At 39.6% G+C, this 24876-nt stretch overlaps 1 protein-coding gene across 3 annotated transcripts; it reads left to right on the top strand.

Moving 5' to 3' along the window:
• Positions 1 to 97: 97 nt before the first annotated feature.
• Positions 98 to 24551, top strand: LOC311090223 (E3 ubiquitin-protein ligase rnf168-like). Of its 3 annotated transcripts, XM_084125403.1 has the most exons (7): positions 98 to 183; positions 6099 to 6193; positions 6315 to 6390; positions 21807 to 21875; positions 22035 to 22189; positions 23276 to 23468; positions 24049 to 24551. In XM_084125403.1, exons 1-7 carry the CDS (start codon positions 157 to 159, stop codon positions 24061 to 24063), a joined length of 630 nt encoding a protein of 209 aa, XP_083981529.1. In that variant the 5' UTR covers positions 98 to 156; the 3' UTR covers positions 24064 to 24551. The 3 variants fall into 3 exon arrangements, 2 of the variants coding, with proteins under 2 accessions (XP_083981529.1, XP_083981528.1); XR_014607863.1 differs by lacking the exons at positions 22035 to 22189; positions 23276 to 23468; positions 24049 to 24551 and adding an exon at positions 7053 to 8235 and having other exon boundaries at positions 136 to 183; XM_084125402.1 differs by lacking the exons at positions 21807 to 21875; positions 22035 to 22189; positions 23276 to 23468; positions 24049 to 24551 and adding an exon at positions 7053 to 18488 and having other exon boundaries at positions 136 to 183.
• Positions 24552 to 24876: the final 325 nt, after the last annotated feature.

Raw genomic sequence — 24876 nt, 5'->3', positions numbered from 1 at the left:
ATATATATATCAGTGGAGGAAGTTCCTGCAATGCTGATCAAGTGTCCACCCACGAGACAAACTGAGTGATTCTGTTAGTTCCTGTCTCAGAGTCAACGCCTCCTTCCTCTCAAATATCATGTGAGGCTCTTCTCCTCAACATGATCATTCTCTGTCATGATTCAAGCTGACTCAACTCCTCAAGTAAGTTTCTTTTATTATGGTAAAAGTTATAATTAATTGACAAAGTTATTTTGAGTGTTTTACAATTCAGAAATGTCTGAATGCAAATGGCACCATATTCAGGCTGACGGCATTAAAAATTCAAAGTCCTTCTGATTAAAATCTAAAATGAAAATTCGGTCATGCTTTATGTTGTAACCCATATGACTTTAGTTTGTTCTTTCTTTCTGTGGAACAGAAAAGAAGATGTTGGACAACAATGTTTAGTGACTGACAGCATCACTCACCATTCACTTCTAATGCATCTTTTTCTCGTTCATTGAAAGCGAATGATCTTGTCATTCTGTACAGCATCTCCTTTAGTGTCAAGTCAAGTCACCTTTATTTCTATAATGCTTTATATGATACAGATAAGTTCAAAGCAGATAACATTAATAACATTAAAATGATTAAATGATGCAAACAGTTCATTTCAGCTGTACAGCAGCTCTAAGTGCTTTGGTTAGTTTCATTAAAGATCATCAATTATTAAAATGATTTCATCTATAAAGCAGTTCTACAGAAAAACATTGATATCATCGGCTATGGAGCTAGAATTGTGTCTTTATTACATGCGAGAAAATAAATGATCTGAGAGAAAAAAAAAAGTTTGAGAGAAAAAGTTATCACACTGATAGCAGAAAAGCATTTCATGAGAGAAAAAAGAATATTTGAGAGAAACAGATTTCATACAATAGCAAAAAAATAATAATATTTGAGACTAAAAAAAGTTTTGAGAGAAAGTATTTTCTCATAGAACATAAAAAAATATAAATTTGAAATTTTTAAAATTATTTCTGAGAAAAAAAATCTCTATCAAAATACTTTGAAAAAAACTCTCAAATATATATTTTTGCTATCAGTGTGAAAACATTTTCTCTAAAAAAAAGTGTTTCTCTCAAAACGTTTTTCTTTGCTCTCGATGCAATTTCTTGCTCTCATGTCAGGATTTTGCTTTTGCTGTGAAAATTGTGTCATGGGCGGGGCCACGTTCCTATTGGCCAGTCGGGTGAGCATTGTCTTGTCTTGGGAGTCGAACTGAATCATTACACCATTGTTCGGTTCACCGGCATAGATGCCGCTTCTGCCTTAGTTGAGCACGGACACTCCAATGTTTGGGTAAGATCAGGGGCGTAGGAGCAATTTTGAACCTGGGGGGCACAGTAAATGCTAGGGGGCTTCGGGGGAATTTATATATATATATATATATATATATATATATATATATAAAGCACTTAAATGCTCAAAATATGTTATCAGTATTTATTTCAGTATTTTAACTTACGTTTCAGTGGCGGATACAGAACGTCATTAATAGGTGAGCCTGGTGAATATACGGAGGGGCAATATCAATATCAGATATATGTACAATAACATTACGATGTCCAGCAATCGATTTAAATAGTAGGCTACATGGGGTTTAAGTTGTCGTTTAATGAGATGTAGCCTAATATATGTTGTCAGTGCCAAGAATTTTCTTGTGACTAAATACATAGATTCACCTATTTGAATAACGTATACCTTAATGGTCCAGTGGTAGAACTTTCGCCAAACGTGTCAGAGGTTCTGGGTTCTAATCCGTACTTGTATAGTTTTTTTTTTTTCTCGTATAGTTTTTTTCTCTCATCAAAACCGATTATGTTCATCAGTGGTTGTATATCAAGCAGGGACACGTTTGTGTGCATTATGTTTTGTGATTTCACCAGAACGAATAGAGAGTATCCGCAACGGATTGAAGCGCGCGTCCGAGTGAAGACAGTGCGGCGTGTGCGCGAGCCACACGAGAAAACACTGTATCGCGCCATTGATCGCAGCAGCAACGAGCACTTTGATCACTTGATTTAAAAAACACATTTCAGCCCTAGATCGTCTCTTATTTACAAAATAAAAAACCTTACGGCAAAATTACAATATCCTCCACACACTTGTTTGTAAGGTGGCCTCCTGTATTTTTGCTAGTCGATTTTATTTCATCCAGTGACATGATGGGTTTTAACGTCATTCAGGAGATTTTGGGTAACTGCATAACTGACATATTGGATGACTTTGAGCGCACCGCCAACGGTGTGTGTGTGTGTATCCATAGCGACAAAATGACCAACTTTCAGACCCTGCACTTAAGCCTATAATTTCGTTTTTAAAAATTTAATTATGTATTTAAAAGTTTCAGAATGGATTCATTTGGAGACTCCGAAATCAGCAGAGATAGGCAGGCAATGCAAAACAAAATCTTACATTGGGAAATGTTGGGGGGGTACAAAACTTAGATTTTGAAGCTCCTACGCGTATGGGTAAGATGATGACACACACAACTCGATGGGTAGCTGGCTGAGCAAGTTCAGCATCACTGAAGATTAAACATTAAAAAATAGCACTCATATTCATGAATGAATGTGTATTATATTGTGTATTATATGCTCAACTAAGGCAGAGGCGGCATCGAACCGAACAATGGTGTAAGGATTCAGTTCGACTCCCAAGACAAGACGATGCTCACCCGACTGGCCAATAGGAACGTGGCCCCGCCCATGACACAATTTTCACAGCAAAAGCAAAATCCTGACATGAGAGCAAGAAATTGATTTGAGAGTAAAGAAAAGCGTTTTGAGAGATTTTTTTTAGAGAAAATGTTTTCACACTGATAGCAAAAAATATATATTTGAGAGTTTTTTTCAAAGTATTTTGAGAGAGATTTTTTTTCCTCAGAAATAATTTTAAAAATGTCAAATTTATATTTTTTTATGTTCTATGAGAAAATACTTTCTCTCAAAACTTTTTTTAGTCTCAAATATTATTATTTTTTTGCTATTGTATGAAAACTGTTTCTCTCAAATATTCTTTTTTCTCTCATGAAATGCTTTTTTGCTATCAGTGTGATAACTTTTTCTCTCAAACTTTTTTTTTCTCTCAGATCATTTATTTTATCGCATGTAATAAAGACACAATTCTAGCTCCATAATACTTCATGTTAAACATAAATGTATAGCAGCAAAGACAAACATCTGCAGTATTGACGCAAAATAGGCTACAGAATATTTTGTTCTGTATTGACAGGTGCAATATTTGAAAATCAATAATTATTTACTTTTTTTTTTTTAAATTACATTTATATCTGCATTTATGTCAAAACCCTAGAGACTTTCAAACATCAAAATCTAATTTATTAATATGTATTTGTGTCAAAATGACATACATCTTTTCCCATTCTATTTTGCCTGAAAACGCTTCCAACACGCTTGCGTGTCGCGTGAAAAATAGGCGTCGGTTCTATTTCTAGCATGCACACGTTTTTCCGCACCTGAGACCAGGGGGGTAATCGAGCTCTCGAATTCCGTACCACCCCTGCGGGCCGCCATTGGCTAACAAGCCTTCACCTGCTGTTAGCATCCCATTGACTCCCATTCATTTTGGCGTCACTTTGACAGCGAATAACTTTACATCTGAGGCATTTAAAGACTCCATTTGTCCATTATTTATTTCTAAAGAAACACGCCAATGTATAAATGGCTCCATTACCTTGTATCTTACGTTATGGTCCCGTAGAAGCAGTTTTTGTAAAAGTAGGCTAACGATTGCGTCATAACCACACGACTCTCTGGAAATTACCGTATAGACAGGAGGAGAAGCTCGCAGTCAATCGGGGGGACGTGGAGGCATAAAGTCCGATAAAGTCAAGGGAGAAGTCCATAGAGAGTCATGACGTTGCTCCTGCTCCTAGCTCATGGCGGCTCCTACTCACGCTCTCCGTCTCTGCGAGATTCGGAAGGGAATGATTCAGACTTCTCTTGGCACAGCTACTAGAAGACTTACAACTGTCATACAGGCTGCTCACGTCACATCCACGTCGTCAAGCTCAGTTTGAGTCTGCGCAGTACGCTCAGCCATCAGGAAGTGAGGGCTTCTAATTTGCTTCTCTTTCCTCCGTTGAAACCTATGGGGTCGCTGTGTCCAGTTTATATACTGCCTATGCCTGAGACGCGCGTCACGCAGGCAGTGTGCAAGCTCTAACCTGTTAACATGGGAGCCGAAATAAAAAAACGGACATGCCACGCAGCCAGTGTGTCGCCGGCCTTATGCTATTTTTAAGGTTCCTAATTTTGTTTTGGAGTCTCCTGCAATAGGTTTACATGCATCACAGGTCAAAAACCACTTCATTTTTTGATCAAGGATTCAGTCTCTAAATCCCTCCCTTCTGAGAGCCTACTCAGCTCTGATTGGTCAGATGACCCAGTGTGTTGTGATTGATCGACTGCTTACATCTCTTGTTGGAAATGAAACGTGCATTATCATATTTGAATTTCAGCACTTGATAGTGATATGAAGAGTAAAGATGGCGTCAGTTTTACCTAGTGCTGGGCGGTATGAACAAAAATCCATATCACGGTATTTTTCAAAATTATACCAGTATTATTTTTTTTCCAACCACATTTTCTACTGATTGAGAGAGGAAATACTGCAGTAGATTGACTTAGAATGCCCCATTTTAAAAATCCACACTAGTATTAAAGGGATACTCCACTTTTTTTTGGAAATAGGCTCATTTTACAACTCCCCCAGAGTTAAACAGTTGAGTTTTACCGTTTTCGAATCCATTCAGCCGATGGTGACTATTTTCAGGCTCTGCGTCATATCATTACTAGCAAAGTTTCTTGATTACTATGCAGGAATGAGAGTATAGTTCCTAGCCATATCAGCCTAGAAAATTGCAAATTTACATTTTCCGTCGGTCTTAGTACACGATGTAACTACAGAAGAGTCAAGTTTTAAATAGGAAAAATATCTAAACTCTTTGGTCATTTTTTTGAGAGAGATGCTAATGGTCCTGTCTGATTCAATGATCTATGCTAAGCTATGCTAAAAGTGGTACCGCCAGACCCAGAGATTGGCTGAATGGATTCGAAAATGGTAAAACTCAACTGTTTAACTCTGGGGAGTTGTAAAATGAGCCTATTTCCAAAAAAAGTAGAATATCCCTTTAATACAGGTTTGGAAGGCTGTTTACAAAGAGGTGCCAGCAGGAGGCGCTGTAGGAGCGGCAGAAATAGCGGTTTCCCCGGTAACGGCTGTACACAAAGCAGCGCAGCGATCATAAACGCTGCTTTACCAGTAAAGATAAAGAAAGATTTAATTGAAATAACATCAGAACTTTTCTAAAGACATTTAGTTCACTTCAGATACATTCATATTAAAACACCCACCCCGCGCTTTGACTTGCAGTGCTCATGTTTATTCAACGATGCCAACCACAAACAGATTTTCTAAAAGGCTGTGTTGATATTGTGAACCAATGTATGGGAAGCACTGTAATTTAATTTGACAGCTATCAATTATAGTTTAATCTCTCCATCTTCACCGTCACGCTCAGTAACACACACAGCTGTGCCTCACCACGGTGCAATAGTGAAAAGACCCTCTCAAACAGTGTCGCGCCGCATTCCCAGCGGTGTTTAAGCGACATACACCGGTATTGCGGTATATTAAAAATTCACATCACAACAGAAATAAACACCGGTATTCGGTATGAAACGCTATACCGCCCAGCACTAGTTTTACCGTATCAATTTGAGCCTGAGTCCAAGTCCTTTTGAAGTGCTGTAAAGTAGATTTGCTTTCACGGTGCAGAAAATAGCGTCTTGTCATTTCAACAACACCATTCTTCAAGGCCTCAACTACAACTACAATATTTCATAGTGAAAGTAGACATTGTTCACAGGCAGCCAATGAAGACAATAGGCAGGCATTATGCAAATTTGTTACAAACCTACATTAGTTTGAGCTGAAAGCAAGACTGGAATTACTGATGACTCACTTCAGCCAGTTCAGAATCAGTTCTTTCTTTTGAGAAGAAAACGCCGCAATCGGGGATGATGCAATGCAGTTTTGTGTTGCTTTTGCAGAATTCAGGACCGTTCTCTGAATCACCATGGATCGTCAAACCTACTGATGCTACGCCAGCTAAGAAAACAAACCCAAATAAGGGGGACATTGAAAAGTGAGTACCTGCTGTTGAACCCCAGTATATCAGTAGTATAACTCCTGGTTATTGTTGAAAGTATTGAAAGACCACAGAGAAAGAGGGTTTTTCTAATGCACTCCATTCTCTTATATGTCAGGTTTTTGCGTCCAATGCCTCATAAATCGCCGAGCAGTTCAGACAGCAGCCCAGACTCCTCTCTGATGGCTAATAAGGTGATTTTAAAGATGCTTTGATTGTCTTTTCTCCTCTCATAAATGAAATCATTACAAAGGAAATAATGATGTCTTTCAGATCATACATGCCACGTGTATCATACGTTATCATACGTTGTATTTGGACTGAGTTTTAGTGAAGATAAAGTTTTTTCCTAACATTTTCCTTAAAGCCTGTTTTCTATTTGAATATGTTTTAAAATATACATTTTTCCTGTGATAGCAAAGCTGAATTTTCAGCATCATTACTCCAGTCTTCAGTGTCACATGATCCTTCAGAAATCATTCTAATATGACGATTTGATGCTCAAGAAACACTTATTATTATTATCAATGTTGAAAACACTTAATATGTGTGGATACTTTTTTCCCCAGGACTCTTTGATGAAAAGAACAGCATTTATTTAAAACCAAAATATTTTGTAACATTATAGATGTCTGTCACTAGGGATGCACCACATTTTCCAGATTCTGATTCCAGATTCCAGGTATTGGTATCGGTGCATCACTAACTGTCACAAAAAAATAAAAATAAAAAATAAAATACTTGATCCAAAACCTTTGTAGTGCGTGTGCAAAGTTCATGCATGCTTAGTTGAAGATAAAACACATAGTTGCATAGTTTACTTTTATAAATGTATAAATGTTCCTTTTTTTTTCAGGAGAACATTCTGAGCCCTCCAAAAGCCCTCACAGCACCATCTGTGGAGGACACGGTTAAACAGAGTGTGCCTGTGCCGGACTACAACGGGAAACCCTCCACCTCCAGCTTCATTCCCAGCGGCTCAGAACACACTTCTGTTTTTAACAGTTCCAACAGCAGCTCTTCGAAAAGGAAGAGTTCAGAGGTCGAGCTTCAGAGTGAAGCGGATCTACACACTAAGAGGCCGTGTTCTTCTCCGCGGTGCGAATCTCCTTTTTCACTCGACAGCCCTTTTCTGTCTGAACCGGTGTGGCACGAGGAGACCTTGCGGAGTCGCTGGCACCAGGAAGAGGAGGACCGAAGATTGGCGATGCAACTTCAGAAAGACCTGAACCGCCAAAGCGCCGTGGACCGCAGGAAGGGTTCAGCCGATAGCTATCAGCTCCGGCAAAAAAGCACTACGGCTTCCACAAGTACAAACACAGATGAGGAGAGTACGATAAAGAACATTAGTACGCCACGGTCGACCAGGAGGAACAGCACGGGATGCAGGGACGAGGGGAAAACTGAAAAGAGACTGTCTGGAACTGGGGGAGCGACCCCTGGGAAAAGCCCCGCGTCTTCTCCTGCAACAACGGTCCCGACTAGCTTGAAGAAGGGGGCGAAGCAGACCACCCTCACGGAGATGTTCCCCAACATGAGCAGCTGAACGATCCTCTGCTGCTCTGATCTGCTTCCTCAAACGCCCCACAGACTGGAAACAGATGTTAGCAGCCGCGTTCTGTTATCTTGTTCGGTTTCTGCTCAACATCTTTAGTTGCTAATTCTCCTTCAGTGCCTTTCCAGAGAGGTTCATACTGTAAAGTCATGACGGTTTTGGAATGGTTTTCGTTTTATAAGCTGTAGGAAACTTTTTCTTTCATCGAAGCAGAGACCAGGAGACGTTGGGATCACGTTCAAACAGAAGTTATTATTTATTGAGCGCGGCTGCGGTTCGTCCAACATTATCTAACTAACTTAACTTTGCATGGTATCTTATAGGCATTTTAGGAGGAGGGACTTTTGAAGGTGGAGACAAATTCAAACAAAGCATGTAACAGGTTTAGGTAACACCCTAGACTGAGGGTCTGGCCAATCCTAATTCAATCAACATATGGCTCCAAGAGCCATTTGGGCTCCGAAAGCCATTTGCAGAACAAAAGGTGAGATTCTCATTGAATCATTTGTGTGCTAATCCCATCAGTCTGAGTGAAACTGGGGATCCAAGAGCCATTAAAGACAATAAGGAGAGAACAGGAATTGCAACTTTGCTGAGATCTTAACCTTAAAAGCTAAAATCAGTATTCTTCACCATGATGTTATGTAAGGAAGCATATCTGAAATAGATTCTTAAATTTGTAACCTTTCAGTCCCCTCTTTGAGAGTTCTTAAAAACTCTCACAAAATACAAATTTAGACACTTAAAAGTTCATTCTTGTAACTTGAAAAAGTTACAGGCACAAGCATGATCTGTGTTGTTCATCTGTAATTGCATGCTGACACAGAAACAAAACATGCAATTAGGGTCCGTGAAGTCTCTGCGTTGTGTATTTTTTTTCTTTTTCTTTTGGGATAGTTCGTTCAGCAGTGGGTCTAGTTGTCTTCTTGAGGTTGTGGCTTCATATGGAGGTGAGACGGTCGTTGCATATGGATCTCGGAACAGCCATCAAGTGGTATCTGTACAGAGGAAGAAAGAAAACAGAAAACAGAGCAGTATTTCTTCAAACACTAGGGTTGTATGGTTTTTAGAGTCTGCTGTTGTTGTTTCATTCTTTCCCTATTTCTTAATAGTTTTGACACCTATGAACCAGTGAGGTAAGGATGGACTAAATAGGGAAATGCCTATGAGGTAGTGTCTTCACCCTGTGTTCACCCCCGAAGCCTGTTGCGTTCAGTTCTTCCCAGGGCACCTCACTTGTCCGTGTGTCCTATAAATGTATTGTACTAAGCAACACCATATCCTGCCTGATTGTTGCCTTTCAATAACCTTATGCAGTATGCAATTATCCTTATGCAATAACATTTATATAAATTTACGAAAATTCCCAAAATAATGCAATTATGAATTGCCACATTTCCATTCTCCAGTGAAACATCAGTCATAATAGACATCCTACAGTAACAGAGGATGGGTGTCTGACTGGAATATTCTGTGGTATAACATTTAAGGCTGTGAGTCTTACTTAATGTCTCCCAAAGAAAGGCTGAGACAGTCACTTTCCTTTTGTTCTATTAAACAAAAAAAAGTATTTTATCTTTGTTGTGAGTTACTGGGGAAATTAAGCACTCACAGCCTAAATGGTTAACACCTTATCAAGTTGCCCCACGAGTTTAATGAGGAGGGGAGGGGCTGCTTCAGAATAGCAAGCAGGCTGAGCAGAAACTGAGTAACCTTGTTAACTTCTTTAAAGTTCTTTTTGCTTTTCCTACACTCATTCATCCAATGGCCATGTTTACCACAGTAATTACAGCTGCCCTCTCTCTTAGGACGTTTGCGTTTCTGTTCATTCTCTGTGTTAATCTTAAAGGATGCTGCTGCAGTTTTTACTCTTTCTTTAACATCAGAATCTCTTTCCCAAATAGCTAAACTTTCCAAGTTGTTTTGCAAAGTTCTCGTAGCCCATGTGATGTTTAAGAAAGGCAACGCCTTTCTGTGTTCTGACAAAAGCCCATCAGACCATGTGCGAACTAAAGGACCATTATCATCTAACACCTTCTCTGAAGTGTCAGCAATTCCGTTGTAAGCTGCAGCGGTCTGGCAAAATCTTTCTGTGTACTCATAAACAGTTTCACCCTTCTTCTGTACAGAACTATTGACCTTCGACCAGTCCACTTTCGGTCCAACAATGTCCTTTCAAACTTTCAGAACTCCCTCTCTCAAATCGCCTTTACTGGCATGTTGTAGTTCAGTTCAACGACATGTCATAGAGACGCATTTTACTGGTCAATGCTCTTCTAAATTCAGAAAAATTTGTGCGGACTGATGGCAAACTTTCAACAAGTCTTTCAATATCTTTAGGACCTAAAGATGTTTTTACTGCTTGTATGGGGGTTGCAGATGGAACTGGACAAACCCCTTTTTCCCTACTCTGAGCCTTTTGTCTTGCTCTACACACTTCAACTGTATTTACATTGACATTGTCTTCTTTCTTTCATTCTTTCATTGGAAAGATTCAGTCTGGCAATCTTTGTCAGATCTTTGTTGAGCTTGAAGTTTCAAGATTCAGATCTTTGAGTTTGAAGTTTCAAGATTCCGTCTGGAAAATTTCATTCTTTGTTGAGTTTCAGTTTCTCCATCCGGGTCACAGGCACCAAATTGTTGGGAACTTTTTCCTTCTTCAAAGCAAACCAGGAGACGTTGGGATCGCGTTCAAATAGAAGTTCTTCTTTATTGAGCGTGGCTGTGGTTTGTCCAACATTCTAAATCTAATACAGTATTCAGAGTTATTAGAACTCTCAAAGAGGGGAGGGATTACATAGAGGTGGAGTGGTGGAGGACGGAAAGTATTCAGACCCCCTTAAATTTTTCACTCTTTGTTATATTGCAGCCATTTGCTAAAATCATTTGTTCATTTTTTTCCTCATTATTGTACACACAGCACCCCATATTGACAGAAAAACACAGAATTGTTGACATTTTTGCACATTTATTAAAAAAGAAAAACTGAAATATCACATGGTCCGAAGTATTCAGACCCTTTGCTCAGTATTTAGTAGAAGCACCCTTTTGATCTAATACAGCCATGAGTCTTTTTGGGAAAGATGCAACAAGTTTTTCACACCTGGATTTGGGTATTCTCTGCCATTCCTCCTTGCAGATCCTCTCCAGTTCTGTCAGGTTGGATGGTAAATGTTGGTGGACAGCCATTTTCAGGTCTCTCCAGAGATGCTCAATTGGGTTTAAGTCAGGGCTCTGGCTGGGCCATTCAAGAACAGTCACGGAGTTGTTGTGAAGCCACTCCTTCGTTATTTTAGCTGTGTGCTTAGGGTCATTGTCTTGTTGGAAGGTGAACCTTCTGTCACGGTTCATGAATTCACTGACTCTTTCTCGCGCTGTGTTTGTGTATGTGTGTGTGTGTGTGGGCGTGGTCGTGATCTCTATTTAACCCTCTGAGGTCTGAGCTGTTTTCTGGGCCCTGGAGGTGTTCTGACATGCTCTGACATTTCTGGTTATTTCTGTTACTTGTGACATTTTCATGGCTAAAGTCTAATTACACTGTATTCAGCACAAACTCTGCTACGATAATATATCAGCAGCATGTATGTAAAAGTTTGTAGTTTTGAGATAATGACATTTATGCGTGGTTTGTGAAAATACAAAAAAGAATTCTCACTGAAATAAGGCCATGAAGCCCATACTGATTATTTCTTCACAAGACTTTTGAAAATTGTATGACGTAGCCTAGAATATTTGCTCTAAAACTATGTGAAAATCACCCTGACTGCTCATTCAGAAAAGACAATATATTGATTTAAAATTTTTACGACGTGTTTTGTGTGAAAAAGCTTTATGCGGAGGTCATTAATATGTATTGTTTTCACACCTGAGAAAGACAAAGACCCTCCCCTAACGGCCCTATTAGGAGCTATCAGGCCCTGTCATTCTGAGCAACCTTGCACAATACTGTAAATGAGGAGATTTAAAAAAGAATGGCTTTTAAATTGTTTGGACTTATTTACAACATAGTCCAAAGATACACACAACAAATGCCAAAAAAGCACTTATTGAAAACAATGATCCAAAGACAGAGACCTTTGTGCCATTCCTAAAAACATTGTACATACCTTTCATTTCCAAGGTGTTTGATTTTCACTTTACCATGTTCATGTTCACTGAAGTCCTCAGTGGCATCTGGGCCCTGAAAAAAAAAAAGTGAACATACTGATATCAAGAGAAAGGCCTGCACGATTTTGGGAATACATTTTAGATTTTTCTGGTTAAAATTGCAATATATAATATAATGAACACCAGGTTTGTTGTGCCTTGTAGGCATAAGCTATGCGCAGTGCTGGATAAAATAACAATAACCTGTAGCAGTATAAATCTTCCAAAAGATTTCAGTAACAACCAGTGGTGGACAGTAACGAAGTAAATGTAATTCATTACTGTACATAAGTAGCTTTTTTGCGTATCTGTACTAAATTTGGGAAGACTTTTACTTTAACTCCACTACATTTCAAAGTCAAATATCTTACTTTTTACTCTACTACATTTTCAAAATCAGTCGTTCCTTTTTATTTATGAGTGGATAAAAACTTAACTGGTCAAACGAGCCACCAATCACAGTAGCCTACAACATGCGCGCTTTGTTTTGAACTTGCCTTGGTGGTATCTACTAAGCGCGAACCAGAGCCGTTAAATATGAGAGTTGCGACCATAGACTGTATATAAGAGGTTGCGACACACACGGCTTGTTCGACTTGAACCGGCGCTGCACAGACCGATCAGTTTATGACATCAAAGTATAGAGCGAAATCGCGAGAGCGATTGAAAAGCATACAGAGCCGTCTACTCTCTAATCGCTCTTGCAGTATTTTAATGTCATTCACCGATTGGTCTGTGCAGTGTGCCGTTTCAAGTCGAACAAGCCTACTGTGATCTCGCCGCCGAGCGGTCACGTGATTCGTGTAGCTCTCAATAGTTCCAAACAATTTGTGTTGCCAATAATTTTAAGCGGGGCAGAGAGCAGCAGCTATTATTGCAGCAATTATCGGTAAATACTGACGCATAATGAACATTGCTTATTACGTTGACACTAAAATTACTTGCATATAATAGAATTTTTTTTTTTCTGAGGAGTAGCAGAAACACTGCATTAATACGTTTTGGTGTTTAATTTTGTAGGGAAATTGGCTGCTCCCATAATGTAGTGTGTATATATATATTCAATGGCATTGTGCAGGTTTATGTGAATGTATCATAACATTAGGATGTTTATAATTATGACCATAGACGCTCGTGAAAAATATGTACAGTAAATACTGTAAATGTATTATACCTTATGGGATCAGTCCCCTTCCGTCCAAAATTAAACACACAAAAAATGTATTCAATTCATATATATATATATATATATATATATATATATATATATATAGACTAATTAATGTCATTTTATTAATAGATTGATGTGCCAAGAGTGACAGAGTCTTCACGTAGACTGAGTTAAGCAAGAGTCTTGTGACAAAAATTATAATAGGACATTATAGCAATAAAAAAATCATAGTACTTGGATACTTAAGTACATTTGAAGGCAAATACTTTTGTACTTTTACTCAAGTGAATGTTTAAAGGCAGCACTTCTACTTTTACTTGAGTAATATTTTACCTTGAGTATCTTTACTTTAACTCAAGTAGGCTACATTGTATGTGTACTTCGTCCACCACTGGTAACAACTAAGCTAGAGAAAAATATATTGATTATCATGTTTCTTCAAATGTTTCCATTCATTATGATGATATGAAATGAGATAATAGTAAAAACATGAAGCCGTTTGCTTTTCAAACGCGATCGCGCTGCAAAATATGATACATTCAAACGCGATCGCGCTGCAAAATATGATACATTCAAACGCGATCGCGCTGCAAAATATGATACATTCAAGCGCGATCGCGCTCAAATATAAAACATTATGGTTACCATATACATATCTACGTTTGAGCAGATATCCACAAACACAGTAACAGTAAACACGGGTCTAAATATTATAATATTCACCATATATCTAGCAACAGTTCAACTGCAATGTGAAATTTATGCAACAATAGCAAACTAATATGTAAGAATTTCTTACCTTACATCTTTCTTGTCTTACATCTTTCGTCTAAAAGCAGAGACTTGTAAAGTGTTTTGGTGTTTTGTTTTTGAGGTAGGCCTAATGAGCGCGATGGCGTTCCATGTGGAGATTTGCATGTGAATATCTTTTGCGCGAGTGGGCGTGGTAAATAAAAAAAATAATGAGCAAGCGTTTGAGAAGCTGGACATCTTGTTGGTTTTATACAAATTACTTAAACAGAGAATATTTGTTTTCAGTTTGAATCCGATCATTTAAAAGTACACACTTAAATGTTTATAAAGGTATATGGCTCATAAATGTGTGACAAGTATTCGCTGAGTTTTGTTTCAGTTTATAGACGTGCTCAAGAAAAAAAAGTTCACCACGACGGAGAGGCAGAACGCACACCCTGTTTATTTTCTTTATTTTACAAAAGCACAATGTTTTGATTTGATTGTAAGTGGACACATACAAAAGTAGAAATATCACAGATTCTTTTTTTATATTTCTTTTTTCTGTATGACCATAAATGACGGAGTAATTTAAGTTTATAGTGCTACAATGTGGAGAAAATCCAGCAAAACGCGCCCGCGCGTTTGTCGACCTCAGAGGGTTAAGCTCATGGTCTTTCGTCCTGTGTTTGTCAGATCGTTGTGGGATTTTTCCCCGTGCAGTGTGGTCTTCGTTTGGTGTTCCCGGTTCCCGTTTTGGAGTTCGTGTTGAGTTCTGTCTGCCTGTCTTCATCCAAGGATCCTGTCTCGTCTCTTCACATCACGGGTTCGTGTTGTGTTCCTGTCAGCCTGCCTCGTCTAAGGATCTCGTCTCGTCTCATCACGCCACGGAATTCGGGTTGCCCTTCTGCCCCCTGCGCTACCAAGGACTATTGGACTGTGTGTTTGATATCTCCTTCTACGTGTTCATTCAATAAATCTGAGTTCTTGCAGTTGCATCTTCTGTCTTCACTAAACGTCACAGAACGATCTGACCATCATGGATGCAGCAAGAACCCCAGACCTGGCCGAATTCCTGTCTAGAAGCGCTACGAGGATGGACCAGCAGGAGGAAAATTTAGCCGTGACGGGACGCGCTGTACAAGCCTTGGTAGCGCAGGTGTCCGAGCTCACCCAGCGGATTCAAGAACTAGCGACTCCCACTGCGCCACCCACACCGCCAACTCCACCCACCCCCCCGCCGACCAACCATCCACCTGAGCCGAGATTACCTGCTCCAGAGAGATACAACGGTGAGCCACAACTGTGTAGAGCATTTCTAACCAAGTGTTCCATGTTTTTTGCTCTGCAACCCCAGACTTTTGCTTCAGAAGAAGCCAAGGTGGCTCTGGTTCTTACCCAACTGTCTTACCCAGCCTCCGAATTCATTCGTCCTTCTCCGTCAGGGACGGGGTTCTTTTTTGTTGGTAAGAAGGACGGATCTCTGCGACCGTGTATTGACTACCGAGGGTTGAACAACATCACTGTAAAGAATACCTATCCTTTGCCGTTGATGTCTTCAGCTTTCGAGCAGTTGCAGGGAGCCTCTGTATTCACAAAATTGGACTTACGCAATGCATATCATTTGGTTCGCATCAGGAAGGGGGATGAATGGAAAACCGCATTTAATACCCCCAGGGGCCATTTTGAATATTTGGTCATGCCCTTCGGGCTGTCCAACTCCCCAGCGGTTTTCCAGGCACTCATTAATGACGTGTTGAGAGATATGGTTGACCAGTTCATATATGTTTACCTGGATGACATATTGATATTTTCTTCTTCTCTCCAGGAACACGTTCTCTCCACGTGCAGTTCTATCCCAGCGTTCTTCCACAGATGACAAGATGCACCCTTGCGCGTTTTTGTCCCACCATTTATCGCCTGCCGAACGTAACTATGACATTGGTAACAGAGAGTTGTTGGCAGTCAAGTTAGCGCTGGAGGAGTGGCGTCATTGGTTAGAAGGGTCGGGGGTAGAAGGGTCATAAGAACCTGGAATATATTAGATCTGCCAAAAGACTCAACTCCAGGCAGGCTCGGTGGGCACTTTTTTTCAGTCGTTTTGATTTTTCACTCTCATACCGCCCGGGGTCCAAAAACATCAAACCCGATTCTTTATCTCGTATTTTTGATCCATCCAAACACCCGGTTACTCCCGAGTGCATTTTGCCCGAGAAGATAGTTATCTCCACACTCACATGGGAGGTCGAATCGAAGGTCAAGACGGCCTTAGAAGGGGTAACGCCTCCGCCCGGTTGCCCACCGAGTCGTTTGTTTGTGCCAGAGGGGGTTCGGTCCGACGTTATTCGATGGGGTCATTGTTCCAGCGTAGCATGTCATCCAGGGGTAAATTGTACCAGTTTTTTGGTCAAGCAACGATTCTGGTGGCCATTAATGGCTCGCGACATTCTGAGTTTTGTTTTGGCTTGCTCGGATTGTGCCATTGGTAAGACTTCCAATCGACCCCCAGATGGGTTACTCCAACCGCTGTCTGTCCCTTCGAGACCCTGGTCCCATATAGCGCTAGATTTTATTACCGCCTTCCCACCCTCCCAGGGTAAGACGGTTGTTTTGACCGTAGTGGACCGGTTCTCGAAGGCGGCTCATTTTATTTCCTTGCCCGAATTACCTTCTGCCAAGGAGACAGCGGTGGCTGTCATAGATCACGTCTTCCGGTTACATGGCCTCCCGACAGACGTGGTTTCTGACAGGGGTTCCCAATTTGTGTCCAAATTTTGGCAGGAATTTTGTAGATTACTGGGAGCGACTGTCAGTCTATCTTCGGGTTACCATCCCCAAAGCAACGGGCAAACCGAGAGGGCCAACCAAGATCTTGAGAGAGTGTTACGATGTTTGGTGTCCAAGAATCCTTCCTCCTGGAGTCAGCAACTTTCATTGGTGGAGTACGCCCATAACTCGTTACCAGTGTCATCTACGGGCCTATCTCCGTTTCAGTGTAGCTTAGGGTACCAGCCACCAGCTTTTTCTAGCCTGGAATTCGATGTTGCGGTCCCCTCCACTCACGCATTCATCCAGAGGTGCTATCGCACATGGACCAGAGCCCGCAAGACTCTGCTCCAGGTGGGAGCACGCACCAAGGCTAAGGCCGATCGCCACCGGTCAAAGCCTCCCGTATATGTCGTGGGTCAAAAAGTGTGGCTTTCTACAAGAAACATTCCGCTCCGCTCCGTGTCTAATAAACTAGCTCCCAAATTTATTGGCCCATTCACTGTCACCAAGATCATTAGTCCGGTGACAGTCCGCCTCAAACTTCCTCCAGCGTACAGGAGAATTCATCCCCCCTTTCATGTCTCCAAATTAAAGCCAGTTTTTCGTTCTCATCTTAATCCGCCAGTCCCGGTTCCCCCACCGCCACGACTCGTAGATGGGGAACCTACGTATTCGGTAAATCGTATTCTGGACTCGAGACGGAGGGGACGCGGATTTCAGTATCTGGTGGACTGGGAGGGTTACGGTCCGGAGGAGAGAAGTTGGGTTCCTGCTAGAGACATTCTGGATCACTCCCTTATTGGTGATTACAATCAACAGGTAGGTCCTCCTGGGAGCGCCAGGGGGCGCTCCTAGGGGGAGGGGTAATGTCACGGTTCATGAATTCACCGACTTTTTCTCGCGCTGTGTTTGTATGTGTGTGTGTGTGTGTGTGGGCGTGGTCGCTGATCAGCCGCTGATGCCAGCAGATTCTGATCAGCGATCTCTATTTAAGCTCATGGTCTTTCGTCCTGTGTTTGTCAGATCGTTGTGGGATTTTTCCCCGTGCAGTGTGGTCTTCGTTTGGTGTTCCCGGTTCCCGTTTTGGAGTTCGTGTTGAGTTCTGTCTGCCTGTCTTCATCCAAGGATCCTGTCTCGTCTCTTCACATCACGGGTTCGTGTTGTGTTCCTGTCAGCCTGCCTCGTCTAAGGATCTCGTCTCGTCTCATCACGCCACGGAATTCGGGTTGCCCTTCTGCCCCCTGCGCTACCAAGGACTATTGGACTGTGTGTTTGATATCTCCTTCTACGTGTTCATTCAATAAATCTGAGTTCTTGCAGTTGCATCTTCTGTCTTCATTAAACATCACACCTTCGGCCCAGTCTGAGGTCCAGAGCACTCTGGAGAAGGTTTTCGTCCAGGATATCCCTGTACTTGGCCGCATTCATCTATCCCTCGATTGCAACCAGTCGTCCTGTCCCTGCAGCTGAAAAACACCCCCACAGCATGATGCTGCCACCACCATGCTTCACTGTTGAGACTGTATTGGACAGGTGATGAGCAGTGCCTGGTTTTCTCCACACATACCGCTTAGAATTAAGGCCAAAAAGTTATATCTTGGTCTCATCAGACCAGAAAATCTTATTTATCACCATCTTAAACTCTTAAGCTTTCATGTGTCTTGCACTTCCGTCGGGCCACTCTGCCATAAAGCCCCGACTGGTGGATGGATGCAGTGATGGTTGACTTACTACAACTTTCTCCCATCTCCCGACTGCATCTCTGGAGCTCAGCCACAGTGATCTTTGGGTTCTTCTTTACCTCTCTTACCAAGGCTCTTCTCCCCCAATAGCTCAGTTTGGCCGGACGGCCAGCTCTAGGAAGGGTTCTGGTCATCCCAAATGTCTTCCATTTAAGGATTATGGAGGCCACTGTGCTCTTAGGAACATTAAATGCAGCAGAAATTTTTTTGTAACCTTGGCCAGATCTGTGCCTTGCCACAATTCTGTCTCTGAGCTCTTCAGGCAGTTCCTTTGACCTCATGATTTTCATTTGCTCTGACATGCACTGTGAGCTGTAAGGTCTTATATAGACAGGTGTGTGGCTTTCCTAATCAAGTCCAATCAGTATAATCAAACAAATGTTTGACAAATAATCAAATGTTCAACATATTCTATTTTTAAGAATCAACTTAAACAATGGTTCAAAATACATCAAAATTGTGCTCACTAACTGTATCTGTTGTAATGTGGTCGTTTGGGCATTTTTTATGGTACTGTTTTGTTATATGTATGTATATCAAACTAAACCCGGCACTTATTGTGTTTGTTAGTATTTTGTCATAAATTGCTTGGAGCATATAGAATAGCACTTTACTGGTTATATAAATATGTATGTGTATTTTGTATTTTGTATTTTGTATTAGATGCCCTGTCTGAAAACTGTGGCATCTTGTATCTCGTATAATATGTTTGTTGAATTTTATGTCGTCTTGTAACTACGTTGTATTATATTTAGTGTTTAGTTTTGTTATTTGATACTGTGATGACCTGACGGGGGACTACAGATGTAAAGTAGCCCTATGGGCTAACTCTGGCATATTTACACTGCTGAAAAGCTAAGATATTCATTAATATGCATTGTCCCTCTTAAATAAACAAATAAATAAATAAATAAATAATAAACACAGCTGGACTCAAATGAAGGTCCATCTCAAGGATGATCAGAAGAAATGGACAGCACCTGAGTTAAATATATGAGTGTCACATCAAAGGGTCTGAATACTTAGGACCATGTGATATTTCAGTTTTTCTTTTTTAATAAATGTGCAAAAATGTCAACAATTCTGTGTTTTTCTGTCAATATCGGGTGCTGTGTGTACAATAATGATTCGCAATCGCGAGGTTATAAATCCAAATTTTGAGATATAAAGTTGCAACTGAGAAAAAAAGGTCAGAATTGTGAGATAAAATGTATGTATTTTTATGGCATGAAACAAGCTTCCATATGAATCTGTTTATTCAATTAAAAAGTATTAACCGTTGTTAGTTGTGAAAATGTATGAGATTGAAACAAACTGGACTTATTGATTAATATAAAAACCTGATTATTGTGCATTTAAAACACATTCAGTGCATTACTATTTCAGAAATATTGCTTGTTTCGTTTTATGTATGACTGACATATGCATCACATTGTTTATTAGTTTGTCAAAACTAATCCAAATGCATTGAAACAAAATGTATAATTCAAATAAACACCTTAAATTTAGGCCGATTTTTTGTTTCCAGATCGAAATAATTTATTAAAGAAATTAAACGAATTATGTATTTATTAATATTTTCTCATAATCTTAAGTTTGAAGAATGCTAATGTGACTCACATCTGTCTTAAAGAGGAAAACTTCTGATCTGCATTGTCATGACTGCATGTTTTTTACATAAGGATTTGCATAATCCTCTACATTGCAATCCTCTAGGATTGCTAAAGTGCATAAGGACTGCTAAATCAATGTGTATATTATAACACTTTATAATAATAATTATTATTATTCAAATGCACTAATCAATAATGCACTTAATAAGTTAATATATGCACTTACAGTTTTTCTCGATTGCTTAAACACATTTCTTGAAACTATGCCTCGTATTCTCAAAACTATAAACACAAATCCATAACGTCTCACCCAGTTCCCCAAACATCCTATTTTCAGGTCAGAATGAAGCTCTACACTCAAAACCATTCACTCTTGCTGAAAAACCAAACTTTGCCCTCAGACAGGACACACAAGCCCTCAAAATCACACACACTACAACATAGTCTAAGACACTGGTGCAATAAATTCAAAACAACATTTCCAAAACTGGTAAGTTATGTTGCTTGTGGTTCCCCCCCCTCACAAACCTTTTCACATGATGAACACAAAAGACACAACCAGTGGATACATTGGCACATTTTTATTCATACACAGAAAACACACACACACAAAAATATTTTTTTTTTTCCTGTTTTACTCTTTTTTTTTTTTACTCTTTTTTTTTATTCTCTCCTCTAATTTTTTTTATTTATATTTACTTACAGTAAGATTTGTGTGACCAACATATGACAGTAAAAGAGCACACACAAACCATATTCTAATATGGAATTCGAATTGTATTGGAATAGTAAAGAGTGTTGGTCGTGACAGGAGGGTCTCCACTCAAGGATACAATATGATGGATACGTCTAAGGATGTTCCACATATGGTTGAAATACCATCACTGGCCTAGAAAGACAACATTCTGGGAGTCAAGACTATAAAGGATGCCCTCTCTTCACTGTCACACTCTGCAGCCACTCTGTGTGACTGTACGACTGCTGGCCTTGTCTTGCAAGAAAATAAACCTCATCAAAGACTATTGGAAATGTTTGTCTCTTATTCAGTGATAGAATTTTGTTTGCCACCACACCTCCCTGAAGGTTCTCGAGGCGACGGTAAAGCGACTCAAATTTGGCCTTACTCGTAGCCCAGCCTCCCTCATAGTCATACCATTGACTAACACATGGGCAACTAGAGTGGCTTGAATTTCATCTGAGACTGCTTGTCTTCTTGTCCTTGCCCTTCCTCCTCCTCATTCTTATCCCTCTTCCTTCATGTCTTTCTGGATCCATTGTTCCAAAACGCAATAAACTGATTTGGGCCCTTTTATATATCTATTGAAGGTTCTGATTGATGTGTGTTAAATTTTGACTCTTAGTGTTTCCACCTGGGTAATTGTGTGCTAACTGAGCTGAAGCTGTGCTAACTCGAGTGGACAATTTTGAATGCTAGTGCTTTCTAAATGACAACATGGTCTAAGCAATGAGAAATGAAGGGATTTGTGTGTAGAGTTTTGCAGTGACAGTTCAACAAATCTGACTCATGTGTCAAAACAGGGAATAGTGTTTATAGTTTAGTGAAATGGGTGTGCTTTTTGATAAATGGTGTTATGGTTTTGAAATTTTAGTTCAAAAGCCTGGTTATAGTGTTTAAGCAATCGAGAAAAACTGTAATATACACAACAATATACAGTAGTCAACATTTGAACATTTCAACATTCCTCAAGGTTTTGTTATTGTTCTGGTTTCAACATCCTCATTTGAAAGAGATTTTGTCTTTTTTGTGTTGAACTGTTTCAGATCATCATGCAGAATCATCAGTGGGGTTTCACTGTCACATGACGCAATTGTATTTTACGTCAAACAAGATTGCTCTGATGACTGTTGTGTGTTTTGTCAGGTGCTAGTGGCTGCTCGAGGCTTCACAACACACTACGAAAAGAAAGGATGCTGTTATTTTACTGCTGAGGTAAGACAACTGAATTATGCGTTAGTTTTTTTTTTTTTTTTTTTTTTTTGTATTTTCCTTTCAACCATGATCATCATAATGATGCTTTGAGCAATTTCTTTCAGAATTTTTTAGGAACTATCCTGTAAACTATCCTGAGTGTTCTTGTCGTGTGTCCAGGTTTTGCGTAAGTTGGGGTACACGTGTTTGGCTATTGTGGCAGCGGGGTTGTGTTTCATGGTCAGTGGGATAGGGCTGACGCTGGGACCCCTCCGTTTACACAATGGCACTGAAGGCCTAAAGTGGGAACGGCCATTAAGACAAGTCAAAAGTGGGTGAGTAAGGCCTGAGATTGTTATATTCTTTCACTGTGTTTACAAAAAGCGGTAACTTGCAATTATTTATGCAGTAGCCAAAATCGTAAACATTTGTAGTTATTTCACTAAGAAACAAATCAGATGTGAAACCAACCTGATGTGGCTGACAGACTTTTGAGAGCTCATTAAATGTTAAAGTGTTACAATAACAAAAAGCGATGTTAAGTTGATTTTCCCACCTGATATCAAAACTGTGGCTTTTAGTTCCTGTGTTAGCTTTGTGTATCTGTGTATCTATGTGCTACTGAAAAGTGAAGATGTGTACCAATAAATACAAATCACTGCAGTTTCTAGCTGTAACGAAATGAAAACTAGAGGCAGTAAAACAGCAACGCCTTTTACAGTATTTCTTTTCACACTAAAATTATAATTATATAGAATATAATTAAGACATTTTGCATGGTTCTTAGCACAATATGACCTTAAAACACTTAGTACATCATTTGTAAAATTATTCATTTTGACATTTGCATCACATAATCAGCTTCATATGTATGGCTTTTCTGACACAGCACACTTGCTCGGTAACTCACCTGATAAAATACTGTGATGGAGCGCCTTGAGTGCAAGTCCCGTAAAAGACGAGGGTGAACGTGATTTCAACATGTTCCTGGATCAACATCTTTGTTGATCCTGGAACAACATTCCAATCAACCAATCAGATTTGAGCGACAAGTTTCCAGTTTACGTCAAGGTTTGGCTTACAACCAGGGTTATGTGCTTCTACATCAGTGTTATTCACCTATCACTCCACTCTGATTTTAGGGATACATTTTGGGTAGAGTTAGGTTTAGGGGTAGGCGTAGGGATACGACTACATTTTCGGACAGGAATGTTGTTCCAGGACACTTTGAAAGTGATCGCAAAACGTGCAAGATGCAACGTAATCTAATTTTTTTCCAGAAATGTCGCCATGCATGTTTTTCAATTAGCCTGGGTCGCAACAGTTAACATTGTTACGTTGTGAAAATTCAGTGCACTTTAGCATAATGATATTTCATGTAAATAAATGATGACCGTGATCCTCTGTGTCTGTTAATGCAGAGAGAAGCATTACCTGTATGATCGGGAGCGATGGGCATCGGCCTGTGTGGAACCTCGAGATGCCGTGATCTGGAATATTGTTCTTTTCTCTGTTCTCATGGTAGCGAGTGGCCTTGAGCTCATCTTCTGCGTTCTGCATCTCCTCACCGCCGCACTGGAGTTCATGTTTGGACCGGGCTTCTGCAAGAATAAGGTACAAATGTTTACAAAGAGCCTTCCCTTCACTGTAAAAAATGTCGCTGTAAAATAACGGTAATCTACTGGCAGCTGTGGTTGACAGCTTTCCATTTTACAGTATGTTACCGTAAAAATACCATGGAAGGTAAAAAAAAACCCTGTAATATAATATTAATGAGATAAAAGGCCACTTAAGTGTATTAAAGAGAGTTCACATTCATGACACACTAAAGGGCACTTTTAAGTGCACTTTTTAACAAAGTAGAATTAAACGTTTTACATTTTAAATCATTGTTTTAATAATCTTTAGTGGTTTAAAGAACACGTATTATAATGTGTTGACTGTCACTACTTGATTAGAATTTTAACTGTATTTGATATTACTTTTAAAGTTAATTTATTTTAATATACTATACGTCATCATTACAAATGTGTAATTACAAATGTTTTTCAATAGAAGTTTCAATAGAAATTATTTTAAAGTATATTTTCATTTTCAAGGTAATTGCATTTTTATAGCAATTTATAGCAAATTTGCATTGCAATATTAAAAAAAACATGAACCATTTTTTTTTTTTTTTTTTTCCTCTTTTTAGGTTGTTCCTGCTTGAAATAGCCAGAGGTTCTATTATTTTCATCTGCATGTGAGGATGACATTTTTTTCAGGGTTAAAGTGTCAGCTATGACTACTCAACTTATTTTAAACAAAGGAAAAATAGAAATGAGAAGTGGATTAGGAAAGTCAGTTTTCACATCCCTGAATCTTTTACACCATTCATGTGCCTGTTGCTCAGCTGGTTCAGCATAATGCTGGACAAATATAAATAAGCTATTTAAAATACATATGTGACTAATATAATGTGATATATTCTCAGAACGCACTTTAATATGTATACTCTGTAGGCATGTGAGTAATTTAATATATATGTAGGCCTATGTGATAAAATACTGGGTTTATATAGTTAGTACTGAAATGCTGAGTGTTAATAGATGTTCTATTCATTGTTTGATTTCTACAAGATTAAAATCGAATTGATCTAATTGTATGAGCGATTCTGTGTGTAAAAGAATTAATAAAAATGCAAGCTGCACACTTTTGAAGAAAAAAATACATTTCACAGAAAATGCTTTTGATTTATAACGTGGTAGATTCTGTTCATAATTCATACTGTGAAACTGTGTGTTGTCATAAAACTGAAAAACCCCCATTCACAGACATCTGACACAACAATGTTGGACTGGACACGTCAGAGTCATGAACTCAGCATATTTAAAGCTGCTTTAGTTGCCACAAGAGGGCCACATAGTTCATGTCCATCTTTACATCCATAATAATAAGTCTGTGGATCTCCCAAAACAGTGAAGTGGTTCTCACTGCAGAGCCAAATGATGTCCAGCTCCCCCTCTGGATGGAGTTTGACTTT

The sequence above is a fragment of the Abramis brama genome (assembly GCF_963993115.1).
Source record: "Abramis brama genome assembly, chromosome: 10".
NCBI classification, from domain to species: Eukaryota; Metazoa; Chordata; class Actinopteri; order Cypriniformes; family Leuciscidae; genus Abramis; species Abramis brama.
This window is presented reverse-complemented; position numbering and strand designations above follow the sequence as displayed.